Source organism: Physella acuta, unplaced genomic scaffold (assembly GCF_028476545.2).
Source record: "Physella acuta isolate Inbredline_101_S28 unplaced genomic scaffold, ASM2847654v3 ptg001430l, whole genome shotgun sequence".
Taxonomy (NCBI): Eukaryota; Metazoa; Mollusca; class Gastropoda; family Physidae; genus Physella; species Physella acuta.
In genome coordinates, this window is record NW_026732945.1 from 13676 (window position 1) to 28763 (window position 15088).

Below are 15088 nucleotides of genomic sequence, written 5' to 3' on the forward strand. Positions count from 1 at the left end.
AGTTCCGGAACTCTAAACTTTCTTTCCAGAGTTATCTCATTCACGGACCTGACAGCTTGAAGTCCATGTAATTAAAGGCAAGCAAGGGGAATTAAGTCGGTATCTGGAGCATGGAAAAAGAGTTGTTATACTGGGGAGAGAGATCATTATCTCTCCTTGACGTATCAGATTGAAGGTGGACAGATCCGGGTAGAGTTAGCCCCCTTTCATTAAAGTTTTCCTCCCAAGTTAGGTAATTCGGCTAAATTAGTTTTGTTATATTAAATCCTTGCGAATTTCCCTCGGTATGGGATATTCCTATTTATCATTCATATTCTCTAAATCTATAACAAACTTTTTTTTTAAACTAAAATAAAATTTTATGTGAAATATTACGATTCTGGAATCTAAAAATACCTTAGAAGAATACGTATGCACTTTCAGATATCTTGTTCTTCAATTTACTTTTGTATGTGTCTGGGCTTATAGGCCTACTCTCATAGCTAAACTTATTTAAGCCGAAAATAGATGTTATTCGTCTAAAATCGATTAAGACCGGTACACCATTAACAGGCATATGGTAACAATGGGCATATGGTAACTATGGGCATATGGTAACAATGGGCATATTGTAACTATGGGCATATGGCAACAAACGTCATATGGTAACAATGGGCATATGGTAACTATGGGCATATGGCAACAATGAGCATATGGTAACAATGGGCATATTGTAACTATGGGCATATGGTAACAATCGTCATATGGTAACAATGGGCATATGGTAACTATGGGCATATGCTCAAGTACAATTATTGTAATTATTGTTACTTGTTTTTAAATATATATAATCTATTTTGATTTAATAAACTAACAAAGTACCTACTGATTCTCATCTTAAAAAATTACAATCGAGATTCTAAAAAATATGTGCAAGTATACATTTATGGAAGAATATGTTTATGGGCATAGTGCTCACCACGCTATAAACAACTATATATGTACATATAAGTATTTATAGATATAAAAATATACGTGTATATATATATATATATATATATATATATATATATATATATATATATATATATATACATATATATTTATTTATTTGTTTATATACATGTTTATATTTATAATTATAAGAGTGAGTATCATTGTGATAATTTATATATTATTTGTTTTTATAATCTGCTTAAAACCTTATAGAAACCCTTTTATTAATTGCTTTTCTTTATGGATTATTTACAACTTTTTTTGTGAATAGGGAAATAGGGAAACTACTAAAAGAAATACACATCGTCTAGATATAGTCATGTTACCTCCCTTTGATTATATTACCTGGATATTTTTCATTAATACTTATGGAAGATGCAATGAGCTTGAACGTATATATCTTTATAAATATAAAGATATATATTAATATACATATATATATATATATATATATATATATATATATATATATATATATATATATATATATATATATATATAAAGGTATAAATCTAAATAGATATAGATATAAATATAGAAAATATTTAAACGTAGATGTAGATGTAGATGTGGATGTAGATGTGGATGTGGATGTGGATGTAGATGTAGATGTAGATGTAGATATATATAATATATATGTATATATATATATATATATATATATATATATATATATATATATATATATATATTTATATATATATATATATATATATATATATATATATATATATATATATATATATATATGCTTTTATAAATATGCTTTTATACATATGCTTTAGTTATATGTATCACACTAATGTACAATATTATTCGTTGAACTGTCGATAATTATTGATTGGAAAATCAATGACTCCAGCCCAAGATATATATCGGAAACCTAAAGTACGCCATCTAAGGGAAAGCACCCGCCTTTTTACCTGATATGCATAAATTGGAGGTAACTGATGGTAAATCGATTACCTCACCAATAGCGCGTTCGATCTATTCTAGGCTTTGATTCAGATACACACTAACTGCTCTTAGACCTGAGTAGTATAGCCTACTTGTTTATGTCTATAATTTATTCAAATATTTCTAATGAAATATAATTTTAATAAAAATAATCAAATATTATTTCTTTGTGTCGACATTCAAAAATCATTTAAGTTTGGTGTTAGATTTTTTAAAAATAAAACAGTTTGAGTTTTAAAATAATACTAGCCCATCCTAATCAGAAAGTTAATCCTTAGTGGGTATAATGTCTTAGTTCATATCTAATCAATGGCACACTTATGTAACGGCGTGGATGGACGGTAGAGCGTGCGAATGGTAATCTCAAAGTTTCGAGTTCAAATACCAGCTTGTGTCACCCAGCTCTCATATTTGGTAAAGTAAAGATAGCTGAGCACACTATCCTTTCAAACAAAGATGTACAGAAACAGGTAATCTCTACTGCATCTATCCCCGTAGACCTTCAGGTTCGATGAGGTTCAACACCATTTTTTTTTACGTTTGTCCTTTATTGTAATCAAATATTTTTCCAGTATTATTCATTAGATCGTCATTTTAAATCACACAATGATGGCCCAAGTAAGAAAAAAACCCCACCCAGACCTTAAAATCAATTGAGAAAAAAATCCCACTATGGAAAAACTGTAGTTACCTTTTCCTGTTCTTTACCTGAATCAAATTAGCCCCAATAGGTGACGCATACAAAAATCTATTCTCGATCTATTATGAGCTCAGGGTGAAGTGACTTTCAGTCTTATCAATGTGTCATTAGCTTGAAGAAATCGCTAAAGTGTGAACACTATAGTGTTATGTGAATAAGGAAAACAGGCCTTATGTGATTATATGTACTGGAAGCTACTGTACTTTGAATTTATTATTATATAGCCTAGATCTTGATACATGATTCGTACACATGGATGATTTGATGGATTACAATAAATTCCATGTATGTTTTGTTATATTGATTGGTATTGGTGAGTAGAGTTTTTTGTTTCTTATTTTAATACAAATTTTGTATTTTACAATTTTTTTTTAGAAGAAAGCAAAATTCTGTTTTAACATACACACTTTATTGAAATAGATCAGTGGTTCTTAGCCTGGGTTCGATCGAACCCCAGGGGTTCAGTGAGTCAGATTCAAGGGTTCGGCTGAGGTCAAGACACACCCGACTTACATGATTCATGAACGTATTTTGATAATGCGGACGATATAATTATTTTGAAGGGTTCAATGAATTCGAATCTGAAACTGGTGGGGTTCGGTACTTCCAAAAAGGTTAACAACCATTGCAATAGACCATTTTATATTACAAAATTTTTGCGGCGAGCAACGAATTATATGTCGGTATAATTCTGCTTAAGCGTCATTATCATTTCGTATTCGTGTCTAAGATGTCACAATAACTTAAGCCTAAATGGAGAGTGTGTGGTCAGTGCTATGTAAGCCTCTACAGACTCGAACCTGGGGTTAAACCACAAGACTTTCGTGTTTGTAGTCGTGTGCGTCAACTTTCGACCACGCCTTTCCAGTTCTGTTTAAAATAACATATTGTATGTCTAAAAACTACTTTCTTCTGTGTAACATAATGTACGTGGACATCTTCTTTCGTTATTTCACATACAATGTATAGGATAAATTCTAAGCTGTATGTAATGTTTTGTATGATAAAATGAAAGGAAAGAGAAGATAAAATCATACAATAATGCGATAGATTTTGATGGGGAAAATGGTCTGGTGTTAAATGTATTATTATACCAGACAGTTTGATTTTCCAAATTTAGGCATACGTATCTTTAAATTTTAAATAAATTAGTCTAAAATATTATCAGCATAAATTTAAATATTATTTATTTATCGATTTAATTTGACTGTTGATATTAAATAGAACTCCACCTGCCAAACTTTGAAAATAGTGAGAAAAAAATGTATTTCTATCCTTTGATTTTCAGGTCTCTTTCATCAAGTACAGATAGCCCAATGCCAAGGTACTCACATAAAAATTGTTTCGAATAGATTATTTTAATATATAAACTTTATATCAACTTAACTCTTCTTCGTCGTTCTTATTTTTAATAAGTAATGAATTTTCCCAACACAGTTAAATGTTTCTTGTCAACGTGTTATGCGTTATATGACCCGATGATTCCGCTCTCAACTAGCGTTTCTTGCTGAATTTTCTTTCACTACCTTAGTCCATCCAAGAACAAACTACAAGGCAGCAGTTTTAAAAAAAAATTTGGAGTTGTCTCTCCTAGATGGGTTGCTTATCTCTCCCTGGGTACGAACACATACATACCGATTGTAGGTAAAGGTACACACATATCTAATATAGCACCGTCTTCTGAATATCTCCAGAAGTTTCCACGTCTGCCACCATAGCAGACGACAATGAGACGGCGGTTGCTTTGCCGTCTGACTGCTGGTGTGTGTGTGACTTAACTGACAACAAGGTCACTGACCTTGAGAGGATTAAGACGATCCAGCGAGCGACCGAGATTAGAGATAATCTGTTACTTGATAAGGAGGTGAGTGGAGAGTTAAGATTAGTCGAGCTTACACTTATACCGTAAATAGGGGATTCAGACAAAAGGCCGACATGGATAAAAGGCCGACACGGACAAATGGCCGACATGGACAAAGGCACTCAAAACTTTGTCGGCCTTATGGTCTGTCGGCCTTTTGGTTGTCGACCTTTTGGCTGTCGGCATTTTTGGCTATTGGCCTTTTGGCTTTTGGCCTTTTGGCTGGCGGCCTTATAGTATGTCGGCCTTATATCCAGTCGGTCTTTTGCCTGTCGGCCTTGTGTCCATGTTGGCCTTTTGTCCTAGTCGGCCTTTTGTCTTGTCGACCTTTTGGATGTCGGCTTTTGTAGACATTTTATAGACGTGTGAGCGTGCAAAATCATTTCGGTAAAATGTAATCTAGTCTACTGCCTCTATGCTACGCCTTAATCGAACTTAATTATTAGTTAAATATGGTAGGCTTTGTAGCTCAAAATAATGTAAGAAAACGTATCATATTATGTATAAATTAAACTCTTGCCTAGTACTAATGTTACCAATAATTAAACAGCTATAACGTTGACTAAGTCAGTAGACCGTCCCTGAGTTCACCCAACTCTGACGGGTACCTAACTCACGTTAGGGAAAGTGAAGGCGGCTGGGCATAGTGCTGACCACACTATCTCTTCATATGCCGAGGTCACAGAAACAAACAAGTGAGCTCTACTTCACTTGCCCTATAGACCGTCAGGTTTAAAAAGGGAACTTTACTTCACAACGTTGACTAAACGGAGACCTTGGTATCCCATACCCCATGGTTAAAATACTGCCGACTTAATGAAAATGTGCCTTATTTCCCAGAGTCTCTCAGCCACAAAGCGGAAAAAATACTCCGTCATGGATGACCGCACCTACTCCCAGGCCGTGGGCTATATCGGGGTGGTGACCTTGACCCTGGTGTTCCTGACCTTGGTCTGGATGGACGCCTCCTACATCAAACACTTTGCTCGGTCTCTGCAGTTCGGCGGGAAGGGGAAAGAACTGTAGATGCAAATTTTATAGGTCTTACAGTTATAAAAAAATATTTTTCTTCAAAAGTAAAAAAAATATAAATTATTTTTTATCTACAGTCTGTTTTTATTTGTTGTGTATTAGATAAACCTAGATAAGGTATGAGTAAGATAATATTTATGTATATTTTTTTTTAAAAATAATAACCAAGGGATGTAACTTATATAAGATATCATTTAAAGGGTAGTCTCCCTTATGGCGACTTTATAAATGATACACAAGAGGCTTGAAAAGCAGGTTCCAAATAATTCCGAATTTGTGTTGCCATAAAGTATAATTTCAACCAAAATTGAATATTATCAAAAAATGTGTGAAATAAGTTCAAAATTACTACCGTTTTTATTAAGCCTAGAAATATTCAAACAAATAATTACAAGAAATATAATAGTAATTTAGCGAAACTTTTATTTTTAATTTTGATTAGTAGAGTCAGGATGTTGTACTTTCTGCCAACAAACATTTGGAACTACCTTTTCAAGCCTATAGAGTCTTACAACTAAGAACTATTGCGCATGACAACTATTGAACTATTGAACTTGACAAAGCGCGTATAATAGTGCTGGATAGTAGTAAAACAAATAAGTAAACATCAATTAAGTCGAATGTAATATAATATTGCATTGTCCAAGTGTCCAATTTCAGAGAAATTGATCGGTTAGAAGTAATAGAAATTTCGCTTGCCGTTTAAACAAAGATAGACAGAGGAAGACTGACAACAGAGGAAGCCTGACGACAGAGGAAGCCTGACGACAGAGGAAGCCTGACGACAGAGGAAGCCTGACGACAGAGGAAGCCTGACGACAGAGGAAGCCTGACGACAGAGGAAGCCTGACGACAGAGGAAGCCTGACGACAGAGGAAGCCTGACGACAGAGGAAGCCTGACGACAGAGGAAGCCTGACGACAGAGGAAGCCTGACGACAGAGGAAGACTGACGACAGAGGAAGCCTGACGACAGAGGAAGACTGACGACAGAGGAAGCCTGACGACAGACTGACGACAGACTGACGACAGAGGACGACTGACGACAGAGGAAGGCTGACGACAGACTGACGACAGACTGACGACAGAGGACGACTGACGACAGAGGAAGACTGACGACAGACTGACGACAGACTGACGACAGACTGACGACAGACTGACGACAGACTGACGACAGACTGACGACAGACTGACGACAGAGGAAGACAGAGGACGACTGACGACAGACTGACGACAGACTGACGACAGACTGACGACAGACTGACGACAGACTGACGACAGACTGACGACAGACTGACGACAGAGGAAGACAGAGGACGACTGACGACAGACTGACGACAGACTGACGACAGAGGAAGACAGAGGACGACTGACGACAGACTGACGACAGACTGACGACAGAGGAAGACAGAGGAAGACTGACGACAGAGGAAGACTGACGACAGACTGACGACAGACTGACGACAGACTGACAACAGACGGACGACAGACTGACGACAGACTGACGACAGACTGACGACAGACTGACGACAGACTGACGACAGACTGACGACAGAGGACGACAGAGGACGACTGACGACAGAGGAAGCAAGTTAAATAAAAGCTTGTAAAAAGCAAGCTGTAGCCGGCGTTAATTGAATATATCGCGCGTACCAAGTTGACTTTGTTAATTCATTAAATACAATATTTTAATTAAGAACGAAGAAAAAAAAACAAATATTGATTATGTTAGCCATATTCTATTTGTGCTGTCGTGTTGATTATTCCACCCCCTTCCTCCCCCTTATTATGATTCTTGTTATTATGATACTTGTTACCAACACTTAATAAGTACTCGCGCTGCATTACGTAATCGAACGGCGTAATCCAACAACAGGCACTATGGCCACTCATACACAACAATCTAAACCAAAGCTTTACCATTTTCTGTGGTCACAAACTAGACCACAACCATTCACCGACGCGTCGATGAGAAAAACACAATAGCTTTAACACAAAGTGGAGTTGTACGTCTATTGATCTAAAAACCCCACACAAAAGGGCCCATAATGCTGATGTTCTTTGTTTGGATATATTGCATCGGAGTTCGTTCCCCTGATTTGAAGCATCGAATGGTATCGATATCAACGGGGTTCATTCAGTGGCGGGCGGATACTTTAATTTCTCTTCAGTCCACTGATTCGCTTCATTGAACAGGAGACAATTGCCATGCCTGAGTGACTGGTAAAAATGGTTCAGAATTTTATGGTTTGTGTTACGATGGTTTAAGAAAGTAAAAAGGCTCCGGGCTATATTGAAGATTAGTTGTTTTTTTTCTTTATTGACGCTTTGGGCAGCAGAGATATATGTAAACATCTACTTGTTTGTCTTCAGTCCACTGATTCGCTTCATTGAACAGGAGACAATTGCGATGTCTGAATGAGTGGTAAAAATGGTTCCATTTTTTTTTTTTTGGTTTGTAATACATTGGTTAAAGAAAGTAAAACGCTATATTATTATTATTTTTTATCTTGATTGATGCTTGGTCAACAGAGAGATATACATAATATACATCTTCTTGTTTGTCTATTTATCGGTATGTCTGTTCCCTAATCTAGATGGTGGCACGGTACGGGTGTTGCGATCAAATTCCTCAATAAAACTCTATTCTACGGTATTATAGAGCCTTTTCCCAGTGTTTAATCCCTCCATTAAATCACGCGATCTTTATCAATGTTTCTATTGACTTCATTTTTTACTTATGCCTAGTTTGGTGTTTAAAAAAAATTTTTTTTTTACATTACTTCTTCCACAAATAATGATATGTCTGTTAACTTAAAGAGTAACGGCACAAAAAAATGTGTACATAAAACAAAAGTCATAAAAAACAAGACGCAATATTACTTAGCACCAATACATTTACAAATAAACCGGGAGTGATCTCCCCTAAACTTTCTCGAATATTCTTATATAAAACAACAGGGGATGGGAACTCGGGCTATTGAAATGATTTTTAATCCATTTTAAATACTTAAAGTTTTAAAAATAGAATAAAATCTCGTAGACAAAATAATTGCACGCCAAGTGAACTAGTGAACGCCAAATAAAAAAGTGCACAATAGCGCGCAATATTATTAGTACTTTAAAAATTTACATTAGTTTTTTGAGAAATCGGAAGTAGCGTAAATTACTACTTCCGGTCAACGGAAATTACTCAAAATTTAACAGAAGGTAGAGAATTAGATCTTTTACTTACATGTGAAATTTCATTTATCTATCTGAAATAGTACTCAAGTTATAGGCTTTTGAAAAATTCAAAGTAGGAAAAGTACCACTTCCGGTTATCGGAAATCGCTCAAAAGTTGATACGGATCTACGATTTTGATAAAATACTTATATATGAAATTTCATCAACCTAGCTATAACGATACTCAAGTAATCGTGTTTACACACGGACACACACACAGACACACAGACATACGGACAGAATTGCAAAGCCCAGTTTTTCAGACTGGATTACGCATAAAACCTCTTAATTTTGATAAATCTGGATTGATAATTTTTGCCCGATTAAAATAAGTCCTCTATACTTCGGATGTGATGAAGGACTGAGGTGTAATACGGTGAAAATTGTTAAAATTTCAAGTGATTTTTGTGCACGATTACAATACTTTCTCTATACTTCGTATATACGAGAAAGTAAAAATGTTAATGGAGTTTTTCAAACAGCATTTCATTCAATATGGAAAGAAAATGTTCGTTAATGGAACGAACTTATAACCTCTTTTTAATTTCTTGTGAGTTAGGTTTGATGGAAACATTTTCCAGCCATTTTACGACGATGCTTTTGATTTGGTTGGCACATTATAGAACTCGAAACCACCCACCCCTCCCCCCAGCGTAGACTCCAACACTTTAGATTTGCCTATATTTAAACATGCAAGACTGCTTCTAAATATGTATATATTTGAGTTATTCATGAAAAAAAATATCTGTTAGAATTAATTATTAAAACAAATAACAGCATTTAATTTTTTTATATTGTAAACGTAATGCAAGTTTTTAAAGTTTTTAAAATAAATTTGCAAACATAATTCAGCATTTTAAGCCGTCATTAAAAAAAAATACATCTGCCCCCATGTGTTTTGGGCCCATAATGAAAAATATGATGATTTTAAAATATTGTTTTACGAGTAAACTTGCAGAAAAAGCTATTCAACAACGAGTGTTTTGCAACTACTATAGAAGAATACACGTTATAGTGCGTATTCTAATATTTATTTTGGCATACTGCAGACTAGTACTCCACACAATTATAATTATAATTTTTATTGTCCCCGTCGTTTTTGTACGGGTACAATTTGCTAGTAAAACAATTTTCTTCAATCTCCCTGCATCCGCCGTCTTTGTACGGCTGTCAACGGAGGGCTTTGAACACAAACATTTAATGAAACATGCAGCAGTGCGTAGCCATAATAGTCTGTGTCCATTGAGAAACATAAAAAAAAAGATTTATTTTAACGACCTAACGATGTGTAAAAAATCCAACCGACGATGCTAAAAGCCGACTCGACTAGATGGCTATCTGCGAAGTGATTAAAAGAACGCAGCTACCATTCAAAAATACAAAAACTGCGTATCTAAAATACAACAGAAGGAAAACAGAGCTAAATATAATTGCTGGCTTTCTGGTGTTGTATTACGTTTCTATACTAAGGCATCTAATGACACAGTGGTCAACGGCATTTTATACACAAGGGAGGTAACTCACGATTTTATTATTTTTTTAAATATTTGTTACAAACTTGGCTTGTTAAAATATAAAATTTATGTTCAGATTTACTAAATTTTCAATCAATTTTAATTATATGTGTTTATTCTTTGATAAAATACTTGTGAACAATTAATATTATCTGGTAGACAGGAGCCTTAACCTGTCCCATCCTAGCTCCTTGATGTGACCAGTGTATTGGCAGATGAATTTAGACTTTATAAAGCCCTTATTAATTGTTATATGGGGCCCTTAAGAAGAACAAATATTATATGTCAGTACCAAATATTTTCTTTTTTAAAAGAGATTTGCGAACCAAAAAATCGGTGTGTACCTGTAATGGAAAGACAACTCTATCTCCATTACGGTTAGAAAAAAAAGTAAAAAAAAAAAAACAAAAAAAAAAAAAAAAAACTATAAATAATGGATAAATATTTAATTTGGCAACAAAATTCACACCACGGAGTTTCAAGAAAGTCCCTTTGGTTGGCCCACAGGAAGGTGTGTGTGTGGGGGGGGGGGGGGTGGAGATACATATTCATTAGCAGTGGATGAGGTGGTAGTGCCTCATTATCATCATGATCAATATGTAACAGAAAGTTCACAACAAACAACTATTTAAAACTGCACTTCATCCTTTTATTCAGTTGGCATGTTGGCAGGTTCTTGCTCTAATGAATTATGCACAATTACACGTTTTATAACAAAAGCCTGACGGTTCTGCATTGCAAACTACTGTGTAAGGACAGTGGAAGAAGTGCGTTCAGAAAATATACAATGTAACAGCACTTTAAGAAAGGTTATTAGTTAATTTATTTTTAGTTGTTTTTCAGTTTTTAATTTTGTTTTAAGCAAGGTTTAACGTAATTGTTTTTTAATATAATGATTAATAGCCTTTCCATCTTTGTTCATTAAGATCTAAATTATTTTCCACCAACTTGTCGATACGGCTGGTACATTTTCTTTAAAATTGTTATGCCTTGATGCAGTTTGTATTTTTTTTTAAATCCGTATAAAGAAACAACAATTAATTTCGTTTATTTGGTTGAGCTACTTTATTTTTATTAAATGGAGTCTTGTCTCTGTTGTTGGAGAATCAAATAAGAAATGTTTTTTTTTCCATTTAATGACTAATGCTTGTAAAAAATCTAGCACATGAAGAAAGATGTTTTTACAAGCTTTTATTTAACTCACTTCCTCGACAGTCTGTCTGTCTGTCTAGACGGAAACGCAGGAGTGAAAATTCGGACAGTTCTACTTGACCGACACGATTCACAGTTGGCACGTGGGTCAAGACATGAAGACAATGCAATCTGAAACTAAATTTGACTTAATTGGATGCCTAATTGATTTTTTATGAATTAATTAAAATTTGGACCGAATTAGTAGGCATGTCTAGCCAACCACACCACACGCGTCATCAATAGCTGCGCCATCACGACCACGTAATGGCTGCGTTCAAAAACCATTGCGCGCCTACTGAACGTGATATTCAGTAGGCGCGCAATGGTTTTTAGTCATGTAACTCTATTGTAGATAAAACATGTAAAGTACTGAAAAAAAATTCATAAAAAACGTTTTAATAACAAGCTTTTATGTAATGATGCACTAAAAAGTAGAAAATAAATTATAGACTACTATTTAAATAACTATAAAGAAAAGCGTGGGTGTCTTCCTTAACATTAGTAAAGGTATCCAATAGATACTAAAGTGACCCACGCTTTTCTTTATAGTTATTTAAATAGTAGTCTATAATTTATTTTCTACTTTTTAGTGCATCATTACATAAAAGCTTGTTATTAAAACGTTTTTTATGAATTTTTTTTAACTTTGCGTTAAACTTTATTGAAATCATCTTTTCCACGTATAATAAAATCATCTTTTAACATTTTTTACTCGTGTCTATTAAAATCTCTTTATAGCATATTTTGCATGTGTCTATCCTCTTTAAATCGTCCTTTCAAAGTGTCTATTAAAACCTCTTTAAATAATTATTTGCCTGTGTCATGTGTCGTGTTATACATCATCTTCTCTAAGTACGTCAATGAACTAAACTTATCATTAAGTGCCCATTCCTTCCAACACCCTAGCCAGCATTGTTTCTCCTATACATCCCCATCTACCCACTAGGCATCTCTAGATAAACACATACCACATCAATTAGTTTCATAATACATAATTTAAACCTTTGTTAAACCCGCTGTTGTCTAAAATCTCTTTGTCATATTTGTCTATTAAGACAATCTATTCTAAACAGGTTTTATACTATTATTTACAGATTTTACTTAAGATTATTTTTTATTCTTTATAGTCTCATTCTCAGTTTGCTTGTATCAGTGTTATGATAATTAAAAATTAATGTTCGATTATAAAATTAGTTAATTATATATAATAAGTTTTGAGATAAAGTAAATTGAGTGTTGCGTTTGGCTAATTGATTAGTAATAACACAGAAGTCACAGTTAAGACCAGTGGCGTCGCGAGGTCGGGTGTCACTCGGTGCGGCACTTAATGGTGTCACCACAGAGGCGTAGCGACCCTTCCCGGGGACAAACTTTCAAATTTTCGATTTGCACCCCCCTCCCTCAAGTTTTCGATTTGCACCCCCCCCCCCCTCAAACTTTTCTCTATATATTTTGCTATTTTTTGCCTTGGTGTCACCCCCTAAATGGTGTCACCCGGTGCGGTCCGCACCCCCCGCCCCCCCCCCCCTAGCTACGCCCCTGGTTAAGATGTATTTGTAGTTTCTGTGATACTACCTAAACCAATATGACGTTACAGTTTATCTTCAAATACAAGAAATGCGAATATGGCTTTATAGTTTATCATCGATTACTTAAAATACGAGTATGGCGTTATATTTTATCTTGAAATATGTCAAATCCGAGTATGGCTTTATAGTCTGTCATCAAATACTTGAAATACAAACATTGCGTTTTATAGTTAATCTTCAAATTCGTGAATATAGCTGTTAATGCAGTTTTATGTATAAAGCAACATCAAGTTTATAATCCACTTTTTTTAGCCTCAACAAAAGTTAACAATACAGGGTCCATTGTCTAAGAGGATTAGCATCTGTCAGCTTTGGAAGCTGCATTATGGGATATGGCAGGACACAGCTCATAGATTTTCAAAGCCATGCTGGGTGTGTTTCCTGTTGCTAGGTGGGAAGATTCAGCGGGGTGGGGGTGGGGGTGGGGGTGGGGGTGGAAGGGTGGGAATTGCTTTCTTCTGACAGTATAAACGTGTGCAAAGGATTGTTTACATCGCAATGTTCATCGTTCATGGTGCTTCATAAATCATAGTTCGTAAATCATAGTTCGTAATTTATAGTTTGTAGTTCATTGTTCATAGCTCATTGTTCCTGATTTGTGGTTTGTGGTTTGTGGTTTGTGGATTGTGGTTTGTGGTTTGTTGTTCATGTTTCGTGATTCGTGGTTCATAGTTCATGGTCATTGGTAAGTTGGTTAATGGTTGGTGGTTGATATCTGATTGTTGATGGTTGATGGTTTGTGGTTTATGGTTTTTGGTTTGTGGTTTATGGTTTTTGGTTTTAAGGTTTTTGGTGTACGGTTTATGGTTTATGGTTTGTAAATTGTAAACATTTTCGTGACTCATATATTAATATACTGCACATCACATACCATATACTATTCATTCCACATTGTACATTAGCATCACAAATTATGTCTTGTTCATAATCTATCAGGCATCTTTCATACTTCATCATACATTATACATCATATATCGCTCATACTTCATCATACACTATACATCAGACAATGTTCATACGTCATCATACATAGTGTATATGACATCGTTCGTAATTCATCATACATAATACATCAGGAATCATTCATAAATTCCTCATACATCGTACATCATCCATTTAACATGATGAATTTTGCAATTTACTTCATTAAATCCTTATCACACATTGTTCTTGTTAAATCAAATAACAGGGCAATTGTAGTTAATGCTAGATATATGTTGTTAGAGCGATACATAATAATTAATTTTTTTGCACGTATGTTTTGAAATGATAAGTTGTGTGTTATTGTATCCATATATATATATATATATATATATATATATATATATATATATATATATATATATATATAAATATATATATATATATTCTTTATAACACAATGATTCAGATATATTTTAAAAATGTTTGTTTTCTTTTGAAGTTCAATAACATTTTGTTGATAAAATTAATCCATTTAAATTGTACAAAATAATTGTCGGAAATCTTGACTTGAATTGGTTTCATTATTTTATTCAATATTTTACAGGTATTTAAAGAACGTCGATTTCCGCCTATAACGAATTATTGTATCTATCCTATGTCCGTGTATTGTGAACCTTGTACCAGCTTAACGATAGCCCAATGCTGTAGTAAGGGCAACAACCCCTTCATAGCCGTGGCCATTTGTGCTGCGATTGATTGGTGCCGAGTGGTGCACTGAGGCGGTAACTACCGCACTCTCTTAAAGAAAAGCGCTTCCAATCAAAACCATCACAATCAATTGCAAGGCAATTCGGGTTTTCTGTATAGCAATCTCGTCCAATACTGCTGCTAATGTAGGCCTATGTTTTGAAAACACTGCGTTTTAAATTAGAATACGCAAATATGTATAGATATACATACAAGTGTATCTGTGTGTATAAGTATACATATATATATATATATATGTATATGTATATGTATATATATATATGTATATATATATATATATATATATATATATATATATATATATATATATATATATATATATATATATATATATATATATATATATATA

The 15088-nt window shown here is 34.3% G+C and overlaps 1 protein-coding gene across 1 annotated transcript; it reads left to right on the plus strand.

The window, feature by feature from the left end:
- The first annotated feature begins 2720 nt into the window (after nt 1-2720).
- On the plus strand, nt 2721-5525 carry LOC131927693 (uncharacterized). The gene is made up of 4 exons (XM_059283457.1): nt 2721-2945; nt 3921-3956; nt 4327-4496; nt 5334-5525. The coding sequence occupies exons 1-4, from the start codon at nt 2885-2887 to the stop codon at nt 5517-5519; spliced, it is 453 nt and encodes a 150-aa protein (XP_059139440.1). The 5' UTR covers nt 2721-2884; the 3' UTR covers nt 5520-5525.
- Nucleotides 5526-15088: the final 9563 nt, after the last annotated feature.